The sequence below is a fragment of the Mycteria americana genome, chromosome 1 (assembly GCF_035582795.1).
Source record: "Mycteria americana isolate JAX WOST 10 ecotype Jacksonville Zoo and Gardens chromosome 1, USCA_MyAme_1.0, whole genome shotgun sequence".
Classification (NCBI taxonomy): Eukaryota; Metazoa; Chordata; class Aves; order Ciconiiformes; family Ciconiidae; genus Mycteria; species Mycteria americana.
This window is the reverse complement of record NC_134365.1, coordinates 26,353,866-26,373,254: the sequence shown is the minus strand read 5'-3', so window position 1 is coordinate 26,373,254 and position 19,389 is coordinate 26,353,866. Positions and strand designations below refer to the sequence as shown.

Below are 19,389 nucleotides of genomic sequence, written 5' to 3'. Positions count from 1 at the left end.
TTCTGTTGCATCTCTGAGCTGTTCAGAATCATAATTCACAAGACTCTGCTAGATAAGGGTCATGCTTTTTAGCCCTCATCAATAGTTTTGTTCTATGGTTCACAAATGCAGAACTTTGAACTATTGACTATTTGGGAGCAGGAAAGCAGATAGAGAGTCTAACTGATATCATGTGCAGTATTAAACATGATGTGAAATGGAATTGAATCAAAATCCTTCATAGACTGAAGAGATTCTTTTATATTCTCCACACACATTAAAAATATTAAAATAGTGGTATGAAACTTGCAATATTTTGTCTTTATAAGTAGTGCTTATCTCTCAAAACAGTTTCTTAGCTTTCTGTGAGGTTAGCATTCTCTGTGCAGAGGAAGCCACTTTGCATCTGCTCTAGTGTCAAGATGAAATTTATTTGTCCATATAATCGGTATGTGCTTTGAGACAGTTGTCTTTGTAGAGAGGCACCTACTGGGATTTTCAAAAGCTCTTTAGCAGATAGTAAAGATTTTGTGTAGATATGGCATTCTTCCATCACTGGCTAAAGCATGTGACATTATCCCCCAAAAATTTTTCTATGTAGAAGTTTGTGATTGTGATAGAAAAATCCTGCAATTCATGGTATGCTTGTATTCTTAAGACAAAATAATAAGAATTATAGCAACAACATGAATAACAGTGGTAAGAACTTGAAAGCAATTTGGACTGATGGCTGCACTTTGTGCACATTTCAAGCTGTTGTCTGATGTCTCCACCATGCCTTGACAATATGGCCAGTATCTCAGCTTTTCATATCATTCCCGGTCTCCTACTGATGTCTGTGCACTGCATGTTCCAACCCTGTGAGTGCCCAGACTCCTTTTCTAAAGTGTTTTTATGGCCCCTACCAGATCCCTGTGGAACTGAGCATCTCATAGTCTTTTAATGTGTTTTTTGTGACAGTGCCTTCGGGGTCATTGGGAAAATATTATCCCATTTTTGCAGATGGAACACATTAGGTTCCTTACAAAGCACAGTGGTGGCAGTTCCTTTCCATAAAACATAGCTGCAACACATGGACACATTACTCCATCAGTTCAACCCATTAATCCTATATTCCCTGTTTAATGGATTTGTGTGTCTTTTGATGTAGGCAATGTCTTCATCTATGTCTTAGACAGTGCTTGATAAAAAATAATAGTCATTTTTTCCCAGCCAAAAGTAGTAGTGAACTGAAATTTCTTGGGAGACTGTCTCTCTCCTTGTGAGAGCTTTCTAGACCTATTTTGTACACCCAGCAGTTTCAGTTCAACCTGGTTAATTTGGGTGTTGAACTGAACCAGCTTGAACCTCTGAATCTTTGGAGGTTCATATATCACTGAATAGTGCAGCTGGACAGAGGGAGACAGTTGAATAGAAGTCAATATGCCAACTGTTCCTTCATTTATTACTGCCATATTAATAAAGTTGATAGAGTGGAACTAATCCATCTGCTCACAATTTATTCCCTAGCAATAAGATACAATTTCACTATTTCATGAGCTCACTCTTTGACTAATTTTATTAGAACTCCTTCCATAGCATCATTTTTAATCACTTTTCATCCAGTTTTAGTTATGTGTAAAATAGTAGAAAAAGATGGACTAAAGAGACATGAAAGGATTTCATGAGAAACTTTGGTCAGCTTAAATAGAACCAGATCAAATAAAGTTAAGTCAGCGAGCCTACAAAGACCAACACAAAAGCATTCAAAATTACCTCTTTCACAGGAAGCTTTGTTCTGTCATGTCTAAAATGTAAACAGTCAAAAGAAATAAGGCAGCCCTGGCGGCATCATAAGATGAGGCAGGGCTGCGGTGCCTCACAGGAGGTGGCTGGGTGACCTGCCAGGATGATGGGCAACACTGGGCAAAGGACTGCAGGGTCACAGCCCGATGGATGGAGAGGTCTCCTCCCTTCTTTGCCAAGAACTCGTGAATGAGGTTTATCTCATCCAGACACGTGTGGGCTCTGGATGTTAAAAAGATGCAGGATTTTGGCTACATGTTGGTTGTGTGCATTGCTAAAATGAATTCCTGTGAGCTTAGTTATATTTCTCTTGTTGTTTAGTTTAAAACATTCTGATACACTGATCCTTTATTAGTCTGGTAGGGGTAGTCTTCAGTGATTTGGGCTGGGTGCAATTTCAGACATGAGTACCTAAGCAGAAATTACCTGGTTTTTGACCTGTTGAGCCCACCATTCCCATTGATCGCTAGGGATTTTAATACAAATGCAAGAAGGACTTCTACTGAGAAAGCTGAGTGTAAAGCCTAGATACAGGCATCCTGGGTGGGAGTTTCCAAAGCTTTAAATTCATTAATTTGAGTCTACTTCCACTGAAAATGATACTTTTAGCAACAGCTTCGAATGGACAGAGTTGGGTTATTCCAGAAAAAATCTGAAAATCCTACCTTCCTATTTTAAAATGCCTTTTTGACCTGACATGTAGCAGCAGCTGTAGATGCTAAAAGTAACTTGATTTTTGTTATGTGGTGCTCTGTCACTGCTGGAGCACTGACTGTTTGAATGAACACAGATGGACAGCTTGTCCCTATTCAATATGAGTTTTCCCAGGAAAGTCATGGGCTTCTTACCTTCTCTCCTTTTAACTGCTTCCAGTTTGGTGGAAGTTTATGGGGTTAATCTGTAGGAAATTACTGCCATTTCAGAGTAACCATTCTTTCATTAAGGTGGAGGTGGTAAAAAGGTACAACAGCAAGTAAAAATCCTTTATTAGTTAAGTTACATCTCTTAATCTAAAGCATAATTGCAACTACAATGGTATTATCTATATGACATTAATTCCATAATATTAGCTGCATGACTGTGGTTCACCTTTATAATGCTTTGGTTATATCTCTCTCTCTCTCCCCCAACCACACATATCTATATGATTTTAAAACTGGTAGGGTTTTTTTAATATTTATGTAATCCTGAGTGAAACTATGTATGTATATGCGTATGCATATGCATATGTAATTGAGACAAAATACAGTATGGTTATTGAAAGCTGAGCTAAACAAAATTCTTGTTAAATCAGGCGCCTATAAATAAATGAAATAACATATGCATTAATAGCTCCAAATTAATAATTTGAGAAAACTGTAGAGTAGCAGGCTCAAAAATCTGTGTGATCTCTTCATAAAGGCTAAAACTTATTCCCTTTATGAAGAATCAAGTTCACTGTAGTGTGCTCTGAACAGAAACAATTCTTTTTTCACACAGCAGATGGACTCCAGAAATGTTCACTGTCTAAGTATCTATCAACTGATGTTGACTGAAAGCTATCTAGATGTACATAGGAAAGCTTTATTCCTCTTTTATTTGCTAGGGTCCAGAAAATCTGTAAAGATAAAAGAAAGTTTACTAGTAAAATGCCAAACCTGTCTTATAAAGAGTCGATTCTAACTGTGCACCAAAATACGTAATGCAGGAGGGGAATTTTTCTTTTGATTCTAGTCCAGACATTTCAAGGGCCTTTTTATGTCTGCTTTCTAAAAATGAAGGTTTGCAGGGAGAACAGACACAGAGCAAGAGCTATCATTTAAGTTTACATGTCTGCCTCTCATCTTTGCCATGAGTGGTCTTTTGTAAACATACTTAAGATCACAAGATGTTTCATCTTTGCGCAAGGCAACAAGGATATCATGTCACTGCAGCACCTGAAGAAAACTTTAAAAAATCTGCAGATGGTTAGAAAAGCCCTAATGTGCCATACATTGGTGGAGCTGCGGTAAATCTGTGGCTGCCACAGATTCATTTTGCACTTCATATTAAATATGTCAATGATGATAAAGGATTGGTCTCCCACAAAAGTAAAGATGAAACAAATAAGGCTTGTTCAGTGATTCACAATATCTCATTACTATAGTTTTAGATGTGAATTACATATTAAACACAAGCAGTGTCCTTTAAAATTCATGGTTTGGATACTTTGAAAACAGCGAAGTCAAAGGGAATCGGTGACATAGTTTGACCTGCATATTGATTGTGATTAGTAATAAACCACCCACATGAAACTGTTGTTAATGATATTGTCCAAGGAATGCAATTAAAATCAATTTTTGTTTGTTTAAACACATACCCTGGGCAGAGGTATGAACAAGAAAATCCCTGTTAAGTTATTTTATAGCACTATGTTGAGAGCAATGGCAGCACATTCAGGAATTTCAGGCTTTCTTGTGAAGTCCTGTGCAAATTGTTTTACTGCAAGGTAGGAGCTTTCTGATGTTAATGTTAGTTGAAGTAGTACTGTCAAATAGCTGTACAGTGTGTCCAGACCCAGAGGCTCCAAGACAACATCACAGTTTAACACTAGAAGATAACGTGCCATGCATTTTGTCATAACAGCTTTCCCTAGTTATAGAGCATTAAGCAGAGAACAGGACAACTCTACAAAAGAACCCACACATATCTACCATTTATCTGACTTTTTGTGTATAAAAATGACCTTAACCCTTTGAAGTCAGTGGGAAGATTTTTTTTTTACTTTTTTTTTCTTTTTTCAAAGATGGAATTTAATGAGATCAGAATAATTGTGAGACAACTATTTCACTTTGGGTTTCGATTGCATAATAAAGACCCACCAGTATTTACTAAATTCCAGGATGGATTCATATCTCCACCTATATCAGTGGCACAACTCCTACTAACTGTCAAGTTTCACCTTGACAATATTAGGACATAATTGTCATTCTCTCATTGGTCCAATTTAGGCATAGCATCCTAGATGTAGCATAATTTCATGGAAACAGTGAATGATATTACATGACAGTTGCCAAACTAATTTTAATATCATTTTAGAAAATAAAAATAGAAATCAGTATACTTCAGTGAAGAAAAGACCAATGAAATTTTGTTGTTGTTTTGGAGAAATTACATTTTATTATTCTTCTTGGTTTCAAGAATACTCCTTCTTGCAGTGAAAATACTCCGGTGAAAGTGTGTTTCCACACTTGTGGAAACTTGTGTTACACATTTGTCTAGTTTCTTTGTAACTAATTAGTAGTACTAACCATATGTAATTCTTTAAAAAGGCAAATTTTGAGTTATTGAATGTTACCATGACTAATATTCAGTCTAGCCAGAAAGGGCCACAACTGCAATTTTCATACAGTATTTAAAAATAAAAGCACATTAAGTGGTGATTGCCATGGTTAAATTTTCGTAACATTTTCTCCTTTGTCATAAAATTATCTTTTTCTCTATTTTATGTCCCAGTTTTACAGCTTTGCAGTTTTGGTGAAAAAAACCCTCATGTTCTGGTAAGCTTGTGACAATACAGAAATGAGGGTGAGACAATGAAATACGAGATAGTAGACATTATTTCTTAAGCTAACGCAGACCCCAGAATGCTCCTATCTTCTGATGAAACATCTGGCAATAGCACCAGTTTGGGCAATGCACTATGGAGGATGAGTATTTTTACAAAGTAATTTGAAGAGAGATTCATCTGAACTAATGTAGATCTGAATTGTTCTAAATTCTTTTTACAGTTGAGGGAGAAAGGCATTTTTAGGATGTGATTCATTTTATAAAAATGTGCCCTAGGAATGTTATTTCTCTGCAGAAATGATAAAGGAAAACTAGAATGAGCAACTCATGCAGCCATATATACTGTAGACATCTAAAATTACCAAAAGAGTTGCCCAATGTCACAAACGCTGTGATGTCATTTGTATCATGTCAGTGGATGCTTGAACATTATAACTGTAAGGCACAAAGTTGATATAGCCCATTACTTAAAATGTAAGTACCCACATGTGCTAAACCTTATAGTAGGGAATCACTATTTATCTGGATATTTTGTCTGAAATTTTTGGGAGCTGCTGGCACCTCTGGCCTTCGGTATAGAATAATGTTCAAGTTTTCTAGAAGCCAATAACACTTTTCACTTGCAAATTTTAAGAAAGTGAATTTCAAATTGATTCATTGGTATTCCAGGTTGTTACTGCTAATTTTTTAGGCATCTGGCATTAATTAATTCTCATATACATTTCTGATAATGCCTATAAAATTTATCAGAAACGATCAAAATGTGAGAAACTCAGCTCCTTATGAAGTGTGTTTACAGTGTATGCCGTTGCATTAGCGGTCTCTAGTTCTTCACTACATTCTGTTGATTTAATAACCATATTTCTGTATCCAAGCATAAACATAGATAAAATATTTCTGTGTTAATTGTGGGTCTTAGTAAATTCTTCTTTAAGTAGAATGTGAAAAAATGTCAGATTCTTTTCTATGAAGAAAATTACTTAAAAGGTGAATGTTTTTAAATGTCAGTATTTATGCTACTGTTATGGTAGTGTCTGAGGTTTACTATGGAATACATCTCACATGAAGACCCAGTCAGAAGACTATATTTATATTAAATCCTTTCCTTCAGTGCCCCTAATAAGTTTTTGTAACCCCTCTACTAGCTCAAACATTTTCCCCTTGAAATTTTTATTTTTTCTTTCTCTTTTCCTGATTTTTTCTTTCTTTATGCACCTCTATGTCCTGAAGCTAATTTGGGGCATTTCATCACAGAAGTGTATTCCATACGACTGTAGATATGCATACAAAATTGCTAAGGGCAAATAGGTAGAGATAGTACGATAAGTAGAGACAACATGACATTACATGAATGTTCTATATGTTTGCCTTAATAAATTTTCTTATATTTTTAGCAAATGTAGTATCTTATACATTTACTGTGGATTGGGATAATTTATTACAAAACCATTGTCTGAATGGAAAAAGCGTTCTAAATTTCATATTAAAAATATATATTGAAGAGCAATGGATGAATGAATTGCAGAACCAACCCCAAATAACTTTTTTCCTCTTTAAATGTCCTTGAAGAGGATTTTGAAGTCATATGGATGGGTGCAGTGCTGTTATTTTCACAGATTTCATTTTAATTCAGGACTGTGGTTCTCGAATTCGTCCAGAGGAGTCCTGTGGTTTGCAGCCCCTGTCTCATGAATACCTCTCAGCAATTTCACAGACGGTGTTTAAGACCTGTGAAGCTGGAGACACAAAAGGTTTGTTCTTAATCCTTTTTCTTCTGAAAATTAACTCATGAACCTCATCAAAGTAAAACTAGAAAAAAAGTTTCCTCTTTTCTATGGACATGCACTATTTACACACAATAAATTTAACTAATGTCTTGTAATAGTTACAGATTTTAAAAATCAGGTTAATTAGTTTATACAACAGTTTTTTGTTTAATAAGTTTCTAATCAGTGATCCACCACTGCTTGTGTTATTGTCATGTAGCCTTTAAAATGCATATTTCCATCAAAACCATTTAAAATAAAAATGCTTTATTCTAAATGGAAGGGATTGTCTACTCGAAATAAAAATTAGCTTTAGAAAAAGCACACAACATTTTGATCCATTTGAATTTTATATTTCCACTTCTACATTGGAAACACAAAAACAATTTACAATTTCAAACAGTAAAGTATGTGTTTTTACATATATTGATACCTTAAAAAACAAAATGGACAAATGAAACATTATACAATAACCAATACAATCAAGACAACTCTTTGGTTTAGTGAGAACCCAGATTACAACAGATTGTCAGGCAGGTATTTAAGGTTAGGTCACAGCTGCATGGAGATTTGTGCACGTGTACTTTAACAAATCTGAGTAATCCACAGGACTACTCAGGTATGCAGTCTTATTCATAGCTTAAGTCGTTACTGGATTAGACAATAAGTAATTTTGTTCAATTTTTATTAGACAAATGAAAAATAACCCAGCACTCCTGTACGGTCTACTAACACAACTGTATTTTTTATCTTACCATAGATAAAAGCAGCTTCTCACAGCAGTAAATTTGCACAAACTCATGGAAGAATCAATACAAAGTAAAAGGAATGTGGGAACTGCCTGAATGCATCACTTCATGTGAAACAGAGGCATATATTAATTTTGTGTTATATGAAGGGAGTGCACAAAGGAGACTCTGTTGCACCTAGCAGTGTATTTTAATCGCACAGCAAGCTGTGAATCATAAACAAGCACAACCCATCCTGTGCTACTATATCAGGACATAAAGTTCCTGACTAGAAAGCCCAAACCAAATCCACAGAGGAGTCCTTCTGGGGCAGACAATCTGTTTCTCCTGATATATAACATGCTTCTTTTAAACACTGCATCTAGCTAAGTGAAACGGAATATAAAATATCTTTTACAGCCTTATTGCGAATAATATATGCAATTAAAATGGAAGCAAACTTCAGGAGATGTAGTCTCAAAGGACAAGTATATTAAACAGGGAAGAATAATTTCTGCTTATAAAGCAAAGATTGCCAAGGGGTGTCTAATGAGCCTAGAACTGGGGTTTGCAGTATCTGGCAGCAAGCGGCTGTATAGTTTTAATGTACGTCACAACTTCCAACTGGAACTGGAAGGCGTGGCTTTTTGTGGAAAATCATTCCAAATTTGTAATAACTGAATGATATCCCAGTCCTGGCAGTGAGCATTTTCCTAACACGTATGGGAGCAATTGCAAATTCCCAGCTAAAGCAGCAACATCTCTTTTACTTAAGTAAGTTAAATTTTCAGAGAAGCTAAGCAATGCCCTGTTTCCTCTCAGAAGAGAACTGAAAACTTCTGCAGAAGTCAGCATCGTACATTGTTCTTACGCCAGGGAACAGCTTAGTTGTATAGGGATACTGAGGTACTATCGCAGCAAAATGGATCTATGCTGGCAAAAGCTTGTGTTTGTGGGGACGAGGCAGAGATAGAGACAAAACCTTAGTTCCTCTGAAATTAATGGTAAAACTTAGAAGTCTGCTTTGCAGGTCAGTACAACTAGGATTTTATGCCTCATTTCTAGTCCTTTGATGCAGTGCAGAGACAGTAGTTCAGGGTCTAACCAAAGGCAGAACTGACCACCTCCTGTCCTAGTCACCATGGCACTATTCTTTGGAGGAAGCTCAGCATCTTACCAAATATGCATTTAATTGACACCATTTCTTTCTTTCTCTTTCCTTTTTTTTTTTTTTTTTTTTTTAAATCAATAAATACAAATTGGAATATTCAAGAGGGGAAGTTTCTCTCTTTTCATCTTGTTTGGATCACGGAATGAAATTATTATTTTTATAGCAACAAAAATCCTTTTTCCTTCAGAAAAACCCCTTTGATTCAATGGGATTTGAACCAGGCTGTGACAGGAAAATTACCTCTCTATTCAGTATTGCTGTATTATCAATAATACAGAAGTCAGCAAGCACTAACCATGTGTTTGGCTCCTCAGAGAGAGAGAGAGGGTTGACAGAGACCATGAGAAGCCCAAGTTATGCTAAATTCCTGCAGGTGAATCGGGCTACTACAGTCTGTGAAAATTTGGTATGCAGACAATTACAAAATCTGGTGGGTACGAGATCACAGCTTCACTTCTAATGTTCTGCCTCGCTGCTATGACATACGTGTTTTAGTTGTATCCAGCTTTCCACATTTTCCACAACTGGATCCAGTTTAACATAATTCTGTACGAGCTCTCTCTTTGCAGTCAACAGCTATCTGGATTTAGGTCCAGCAGAGACATAAACTGATGTTCAACCAAATGAGTGTCTCCTTTGACTACAAAGAGTAAATTTCAGTTTGGACATAATTTTGTAGGCCTAAGGCCATTTGTTCCGTAGCATCAAAAACATGTCCTTTTAAAAATAATTTTACTTTTGTTGTTCATAAATGCAGCTAAAAGAAAAAAAAAAATTCCGTACCCTATTCACGGAGAAAACATTTTTTAAAAGTCTTAGCATGCCAAATAGACACCAAATTTAAAAGTAAACTAGTCATAAATCAAATAATTACCTTTAGGATCAGTTTCGGTTAAATAATTAAATTTGGAGTTGTCAGTTTAGCATATTTTTTCTTTTTATATGGATAATTGTTTGGCACTATAAAAAAACTTTGATTTTGATCTTGAAAGCAAAATATGTGTATTTGTGGCTATGACAATGGGAAAGGTTGAATAAAAATAAAAGAGGCCGAAAGTCCTATCCAGAAGAAACAAAACTATCAAATTAAGTGTACAGCCTTTATTGGTTAAAACTTTTTAACTTTAGGCTAAAATTTTTTAAATTCAAGGTAAACAGTCCTAATGAATTTTTTTAAAAGTATATCTTTTTTCATACCATTTTAGGAGAGCAGTTTATAGGAGCACTGGCAATATTTAATCTCATATCATAAGCAGAAGATTTATGTATGCAACTGATAACTGCTTTAATGAGCCAAAAATCCAGTTTACTTTCACTCTTCCTGTGGAAAACTCTTACTTACAGGCTTTCATAAAACTTTGTTTTTACCAGTTTTTAATTTGGGCATAAACTTATACTAACAGCAGCTCTCTCTTGCTCTCAGTGAATTGTAGGTAAAATTCCTTTCACCTGGTAAAGCTGATGTTAACCCTTTCAGCCAAAGCACCACAAAACACAGGCTGATTGAAATGGTGCTGAGAGTTACATTGCATGCTGCTACTTTATATAAATGGGGAAACCCCCAACTTATAATTGCAATAAAAAATAAGTTTAATTTCCAAACTAATATTGATTGCAATTTTTCATCATTAATTATCTTCCTCTTTTATATATGAGTTTCATTTTCCCTTTTAACACAATCTTGGTTTTGAAGGTTAGGAATGCATTGACTTACTTTTGTGAAGTTACAATAGGAAAAGTTAATAATAACTGGATTAAAAATGCATAAATTTACATGCATCATTTAAAAAATCTATATAAATAAAAAACCTGCAACTATTCTATTAGCATTAAATGTCAGTGCTTCCTATAAACATGCATTTATCTCCATATATCCTTGTTCTCTCATTTTTTTACATTTGCCACTAACCTTTAGCATATGCCAAAAATGGATCTATTTTTTCCTTAATATACCTAGAGAGCTATTGAATATAAATCAAACACACTATTTGAAAGAAGCTTTTCAAAAGGTACTTATCACTTTCAGTTGCCAAAGTTTAAACTTTTATTGTTCAGATGTTTCAGCTCCTCAATATTCATTTTATATAGTTCTACTTTTCCAGTTTATTACCTAAAACCAGATCAGCTCATGAATGTATGGCAAGTTAAGAAGAAAATATCTAAAATGAAGGAGCTCAGATGTTGTAGACATTGCCAGAACTTTTACATATTTGGTTTGAAAGAAAAATTAAAGTATCAGGAATAAACTGCCCAGTTTTCATATATTTTTCAAATATAAACCACTGCCCAAAACAAATTTCAGATCATTTATGAAGAGCTCTACAGCAATGGTAGTCTCTGAGTCCAGACTTCAAATCAACCAACCGTTCTGTCCCTGCTCTGCTACTCAAAAGGCACAAAGCAATAAAAGGTGTTTGCATGGCACCTATTGCTGCGTTGTACGAGACCTTGCACTTTTCAGTCTCTTCATACAACTGCTATGGAGCTGGGGATGACCCGTTAGCCATGGATTGCAAATGGGGTGCAGAGGGAACATGGGGGGAGCCAAGGGCAAGATCCACAAGAAGTGTTAGAAACCTTGGAGTGTCGAAGCGTGCCTGGCCCCAGTGGTGGCCAGGATGCCACAGCCTGGAGCGAGGGACCTCAAAGCCAAGGGGGGCCCGAGTGAGGAAGGGATTCACAATGGTCAGCGCTGGAGGCTGCCAGAAAGAGGAACCATCCAAATTCAGCCCTCGGTTTCCCAGCTGAGGGCTGGAAGAGCACTCCCTGCTTCAGAACCTGGTTATCCACTTTGTACCTTTAGGTAAAGATTCACTTTAACTTCTAGATAAAATGTCTACATAGAATCTCACCCAGGGACCAAAGTTTGGATGTCTTTTCTCCCAAATAAATTACCAGGTTACAATCATGCTATTTTCCTGCCTTAATGAATTTTAAACATTAAAGGAGTCCTCAGCTGAGAAGAGTGGGGAATGTTATCTTTAAGGACAAACAGCTAGGTGATTAGGACACAGGTGATGCAAGTTTGGAGCTCCTCTGGGCAAGGAGCGCTGGGCATCTTGCTTGCACCCTGCTTGCACCCTAGCACCATGGGCCTGAACATCCCTCCTTCCTTTCCTTACGCCGTGCTAAACTGGGTTGCTTGCCCAGTGGCAGCCTTCGGGAGGCACCCATGGGAACCAGGGGAGCTGAGCTATGCTCCCTGATCCATAGTGTGGTAAAGTCAGTGTCCAGGCTTTTGTTTAGTTCCAGTCTGCTATTATTTGCCACACATCATCTGCAAGTGTAGGTGAGGGTGGGGTGAGCATGTTCGGCATGGGGCAGAAGTAGCGGCAGCTGTGCAGGCTACGCAGCAGCTGGAGCTGCATGGTCGTAGCGCTGTCGGATATGTTCCGCCCTTAGATGTACCAGTGCAGGCTCCTGTACAAACAATTCTTGGTAGTTTTACTTAGAAGGACTCTTTTATCTGCTAAGACAACTCACCCTGCTACTTACCAAAACATATTCGCTTGGGACTTTTGCTCAGGGCGAGCGCGGGCTGCCTCCGGGGAAGTTCCCTTGCTCCTGGGGCAGCAGCTGTCTCTCCCAAGGCCGCCGGGATCCCGCAGGGTTGCTTCACTCAGCCTCCCACTGATAACCTTTTATTGCTTTGTGCCTTTTATTGGAGTAGCAGAGCAGGGACAGAAGGGTTGGTTGATTTGAGGTCTGGACTCGGAGACTACCACTGTCCCTGGCCTGATAAATGGTGCTAGGCAGCAGCCTTGGTTTTTTGCCGTGGCTTCCTGTGTCGCAGCAATCTATCACACACAGCGAAGCACACCCGGCTGGCTGCTGAGCTGCTGTCTGGTAGCAGTGACGGTCACAAACTCTAAGGCCAGGTCTACTCTGCAAACATTTGCTTTTGGAGCTGTTTGCTGGGCTGCAATGAGAAACCCGGCTGTGCTAGCGAGGCCTGATGGCACTGATACAAGGACCTGGGGACCTCTGCGCTTTTCCATGTGTAACGCCTTTAATCAGAGGCAAAAGCAGGTTTTGCTGGCAGAGCTACATAGGCACTGGGAGATATTGTCAGGATGGTGCACTCGTATGGGCGAGAAAAGTGTTTCTTGTGTTGATCTGAATATAAAGGCAACTCGGAAGTTTTCTGCCTTCCTTCAGAAGCTAAATACTTCTGACTTCCAGTAGGATTTTGGAACTTAATAGCTTTAGAGAACCAAAATAACAAAACCATTCTACCCACTGAATTTTTGTAATCCCACTTTATGCTCCTAATCTGTAAAATCATTTTTGAAAATAGGGATCAGGCTCTAATAAATCACATACGTTATTCATCTCACCTTACTTTCACCTTCTGAAATGTATATGTGTAGTCTTGGGGTGGTTCTCTGAACTCTCACAAATTAAAGAAATTAGTATTTCTGAGGCAAAGTCATCCTCTCTCATTATCTGCACATTATCTGTATAATCTTAGGTTCAGTTTTCTAGCAAGGGGCTCTCAAAATCTAACTTCAATCAACTATCCAACTTTTAGATGTTTAGTGGTAGATGAGAATGAATCTTGCCTTTAGACGCTTCCGAACGTGAATATTTTATCTTGCCATTCAGCATCCTCAACCCCTTTCCCTTTCTCGTGTACCTTCTGTGGAGAAAGGACAAGCTGCTACAAGAAAGGCAACGTGAACTGAGAAATGAACCCACACACGACTGTCAGATTTGGGCATTCGCAGCTCTTTCGTGGAAAGGAAAAACTCCTATCCTTGCTAAATGAAAAGGGCATAACACAGAGGAAGGAAATAGTCTCTTCAAAGGGTTGGGGGGCACTTAATTTAGGGAAAACTTCCATGAAGAAGTACTCAAAAATATCTCGCTTGCTGTATAATAAGGCTACTCACAAAAATACAGAGGAGATGCTGACATCCCGTTACTGTTTTCCAGGGCAGTGGATTGTCCCTTGCCTCAGCTGCTCTGACAACAGGACCTGCGACTGGAGAGAAATAACGTGGCAGCCCCACGGCTGCCGATACTCTGTGCTAGCCAAGCCCGAGCTCCAGCGCTGTGTGGAGGGCAGAAGGGTATGTAACAGATTTTACATTTTAATTCATTTTTATTTACCTGGTTATTTAGTGTCCTGAAGCTTTAAAAACAATTTTATGATTGATGTGTAAGAAAAATCCCTTTTTATTATAACTGGGAAAAGATTCAGATGGAAAATCCACAGGGACGAAAACCAACCATTATCCATAATTTAGCCTCATATGCAGACACAGCTGTCTGCTGCTATTTCCATAGGAGCTTAGGTCACACCAGTGGAGTTGCAAGACCTATGGTGTACACGGTTACCAGTTAGACCTGCAGTGAGTATATAAGGAGTGTAAATGGAGGATGGATTTGCATTATTGTCACAGTTTGTCTCACACTAGATGTGCAAGTTGGGTTTCTTCTGCTGCATACCTAATGCATGGCATTGCTTGTGCACACTAATCTTACCAAGTCTTCTTGCACATTCTTTTCTTGTAGTGAAGCTTCTAAGGTGATTGCTTGGAAATACAAGGTCTCCTTAATAAGCATGCTATGACTGTAAAACTGTTGAGAGAGAGCTCTGATCTGAGGCTCAGGTACCTTACTGAGGATACAAGTATCCAGAAAGTAAGTAATTAATTGTTATAAAGATTTTTATAGTGTATTGTCTAGGTAAGAATATAGTAACTAAAAGTGGCATTTTGATAACATCTGAGAGCATTTCTATATAGAAAAATACAAAAATAATAGTCTTTCAATTAATGTTTCCTCCCTCTTTTCTGGTCATTTCTTGTCCTGCACAAAGTCCTTCATTGCCATTTGGCTTTATTTCTGCCTGTGGTTTTCTCCATTACTATGGAGCTGTGGGTTTCTCCTAACATATTTTTCTAAAAAACCATAGGTTTATATGACAGAGGAGAAGCTTGATTTGCTCCTCATGTACAAAACAAGCACTTCTGGATTGACCACAGCAAAAAATATAGAAGAATCTGATAGCTTTGCTTTGGTCTTTAATTTCCATAGACATTGGGCTGCTTCAATAAGCAAACACCCTTTGGTCAGACAATGGAAGGACAGCAGAGGAACAATATGCCACTGTGGAAGTGGATTGCCAGGGTATTGCTGAGAAGATTATGCTGATGTCCCCACCTCCTGAATCTGACCACTCACATTGACCAGTGTCAAAAACAGGACAACGTTTGTTAAGGGTCCATTAAAACCAAGTATATGAAATGAATGCTTGTGACCTTGATTTCTTACTTCAAATTCTACTGTGTTCTGACTCTCTGAGGTCACTGATCTATTCCAGTGTCAGATGAGAGGCAGATCCTATGTGATCTACATTAACACCATGCAAGAAAAATTTCTGTAAAACTAATTGCACTTGTTTCCCATTCTGTATCTTTTGCAAAAGTCTTCTGTCATTGTCTGATAACCTTCCCTGCTCTGTAGAAATCTGCCAAATCACTCCTGTTACCTTTGCACAGATGTCCATTTAACTGGTTTATTCTTTTAAAGTCATCACTCTAACGCATGTTTGCCTTTTGGTATATTTCTCCTATGTCTTTCCCTCTGATGTTATTTTTGTTATCACTTTGCAGTGGTTTTAACTTTGTGTGGCATTTTGCAATAGCATTTTTTCTGCTTTCACCAAATAAATAAATATAGAGCCTGGACCAACTCCCTCGTGTCAGTAGAACTTAAGAACTAAAGAGAGACTTTCTTCATGCCTAAGTCAGATGAGTAAAGATGGTCCTCTGCTTGGGTGATAAGGTCCTGATTCTGCCTGTGATTAAGGCAAACTTTAGAATTACTTTACACAGTCTAAGCAACGTAGTAGAAAAAGTTTTTTTTTCAGGTGCTCACTGAAAGACACTTTTGCCTGTCAGTTGTACTGTATGCTATTATATATGTTTAAACAACCTGGATCTTTTACAAGGGAGCTATTGAGTAGCCAGCAAGATATAATTCTTGTGAACAAATGCATTTTTATTACACAAGAGATTTTGGTAATCATCTATAAATATTTATATTTCCTAATTTGTGATATTAGTTTCAAACCATTATATACCTTGTCCTTAAGCACTACAGAGATCACTGACTTCTCAAACAACATCATAGTTTCCATAATAAAATAAGCAGAAGGTTTCAAGGCTGGAAATGTAAGCAGATTGCAAAAAAAGCATGAGTGTGAAACATAAGGGCAAAAATCATCAAGCCATGTGAGGACACTGAGATGATCTAGAATGCTGTTTGATTTATGTTGTCATTTGCTGAAGTTAGCTAAGAACAACAGAACTCAATCATGTGTCCACTTCTCCAAATGGGCTCAACTAACCTGTGCCTCTGTATTCTGGGGGGTTTTGTATGCCACCACACTTTGAATATTCAGCTTGTGTAACTTTGGTCTCTGGAGTTCAAAATCCTTTACAAAGGAGTCATATATCATGATCTACATCTGAATTCTTGCTCAAAGTTTATCCTGAACTAAGGCAATAAAACCTCTATACACCCCACATAATTACCAATCCTTCCTCAGGAAAGCAGAGACAGGTATGTCCGTAGCGTCTTTGGGTCAAATGACATCATACCTTCCATTAAAACACTAACAGCCCTCTATGACTGAATTTCACTTCTGAATACCTTCATAAAAAATCCAGAGTCATGCAAGATTTCACCAGGAATCACAGGTAAAGCAAGTAGTGACATCTGTGATTCACTAGACTAAAGTCTCTGATTTTTGTCCTGGAAAAAAATATAATTTGGTTTCAGGATTCTGATCTGCTGGCTTTACTTTTTACAATTAAAAACATCATGATGAGACATTATAAACAACATAAGTGTTTGTGATTATGTCTTTTCTTTTAAAAAGGTGTTAATCTCTATGCCGCTGTCAAATTCCAACTATGATAACTGCAGGCTGTTTTCTTATGCTCCCCTATTAGTTTTATACGGGGAAAAAAAAAGAAAAAAAGCCTACTTGTCTTTCCACTTTCAATGAATGTAGAGGAAGCATGCAATGAGTTAACCACTGCTCTGCTGTGTCCCTGATCTGGGTGTGCTTCAGCAACTGATGAAATAAGATGTAAAGTGAATGCTCTTTTTGGCTGAAATGCAGCACATGCAAGATCAACTCTATCTTTAAGTGCAATCATTCTGTTTTTCTCATGTTTCATAGAACAGCAGTAAAATGCAGCATTCAGATATGTCTCTTGCTCATTAATTTCTTTTATGCATTTGTCAATGTTTCTGAAATATGTTTATGGTCACCCAAACAGAGCACTTCTTTCCTATCTGCATCATAAATAACCCTCCAAAAATGCTTTCTAATTTGTTTTTTCACTCCAGGCTACTTTCATGTCTTATATTAAAATTGATTTGTTTTTCAGAGCTCATCTCTAAAATTATCATCTCCTTTCTCTAGAACAGAAATTCATTTTCCCTGGCTATGGATTCCAATTGATTTCACATCATCATTAACTGCTATTTTAATTTGTGTGCATATAAAACTGTGTTTGAGCTAAGTTGTTTCTGTTTCTTGAAAACATAAGACCACCTGTAGTGAAACAATAACACTCAGATTGGTGGAGACATGAGAAAGGATATACATCCACAAAAACAGTTTATGAGGCCTTATTTTGCTTTATGATGTGTTAGCAAGACTAGTCAGTCATATGTTTGCATTTCAGACAGTAAAAAGGAAAATTTTGAAGTGTTGAGGCTAAGGTAATTCTGACTGAGTAGATTTCATTCAGTTTTAATATCTGCAGTCCTTTTTCTCCTCCATTGTAAACTCTAACTAAGGGTAACGAGATGCAGGCTGTGTTGTTCTTAGGGAACTCCACATGTATGTCCTAATTGAATCAAAGAAATAGGCAATCATAATAAAAATATTATATCTGCATTATATTGGCTGAACAAAATCCTCTGTAACTGTGGTTAATGAGCTTTTGCTGTAAGATTTATACAATTCTATTAAGACATGATGCTTTGATTTTTGTACAAGAACTTTAAAAAATGGGTGAAAAGGGGTTCTAACAGGTAATTATTTATCCAATTAGCAGCATATAGAAAGCTGGGCTCAATAGCAGGGGGGATATGTATTTTGTTTGTCATTGAGAAATACTACCCAGAGTTTAGTCTTATAATAAAGTACCATTGAGTCATGTGTAATTAAGAACAGGAAATATGAAAAGGCAATATTTGCTGAAGTACTTAAAATTCAGCTGTTAAAACAGGAATTTTAACTTATCATTTCTTAATAATATTTTAAAGTTAAGTAGTGTTTTGGACTTACAGGTGTTTAAATTTCCTAAGGTTGGTTAATTTATAATGATAGGTCTGGTTAAGAAGTGAATTCCACTATGCTTACACAATCTTTTAAAGCCTGTAAGCTATAATGGAATTTTTCACACCAAACATTTGCAACAGAAGACACTGAAAACATCTGTCTGTGTGACAGTGTTGTTCTTTGTCTGGTAAAATTATAGACTTATGTGTGCCTGATCCTTTAGTCATCCTGCAGACAAATCCCCCATTGACCTGAACAGTACATGACTAAGCCTTGTCCGAGACTGTGAAGAAACTTTCATATTCTACACACCTGAGCCATCATTTTGCTCATTATTGTCATGGAGCTAAATACGGAATCATCCCCAGAGCCCCTGGTTCAAATCATATTAAATATTACATGGCACGCACAACTATAGTAAGTTCATGCAACTGCATAGAAATAAATGTGGCCATAGCTACCACGCATTCAATTACATTGAATGATTATTCTAATTCATCGAAGCTCTTGGGTTAGTTGAAGGATGTAAGTTTTCTTCCTGGGGCTAAACACCACTTGTTTTAGCCTTTGAGTCTTCCAAGCATTTGCTGAAAATTAAGCTGACTTGCAAAACATGGATGTTTTGAAAGCTGCTTTCTGATGGTCTGCATACCACAAGAAAATGTGCTTGGCCAGCTCTGCACAAGGGCAGTTTGAAAAGCAGGTAGGATTACCTACAAATGTCCTCTTCTTTCACCTGGATTTTTTTTTTAGGGAGCAGAAAAAGAATATTTTTCTTGTTAGAGAAGAAATATTATTGTTTATTTTTCCAGGATTTACTCATCTCACAGCATGGTTGGACCAATAGTTAGAAGCAGATTGTTGGATGCAGACAAGGTCCTAATGAATGGGTGCTCTGTGTGTGCAGATTTGCTGTGCTATGCATCCACCAGCCTGGGATGCATTGGGCTACAAGGAATGCACACCCATCTTTCTATCAGATCTTCTCTCTACTTACGGGAGAGCATTCCCTTCAAAATCCCAGCACGCGCAGTCTCCATAGTGTGACTGCTGATACCCTCCCGTCACGACTGCAAACAGACTTCAGGGCTCTCCATCAGGGCTAGAAGGCAGGCACCATAG

The 19,389-nt window shown here is 37.4% G+C and overlaps 1 protein-coding gene across 3 annotated transcripts in view; it reads left to right on the top strand.

Moving 5' to 3' along the window:
* CPED1 (cadherin like and PC-esterase domain containing 1) overlaps window positions 1-19,389 on the top strand; it is a 156,654-nt gene that overhangs the window by 121,709 nt on the left and 15,556 nt on the right. For all 3 annotated transcript variants that reach the window (XM_075493254.1, XM_075493246.1, XM_075493264.1), the window contains 2 exons: window positions 6,926-7,043; window positions 13,893-14,029. In XM_075493254.1, the coding sequence (XP_075349369.1) occupies window positions 6,926-7,043; window positions 13,893-14,029 (255 nt within the window). The remainder of the gene's footprint in view (window positions 1-6,925; window positions 7,044-13,892; window positions 14,030-19,389) is intronic.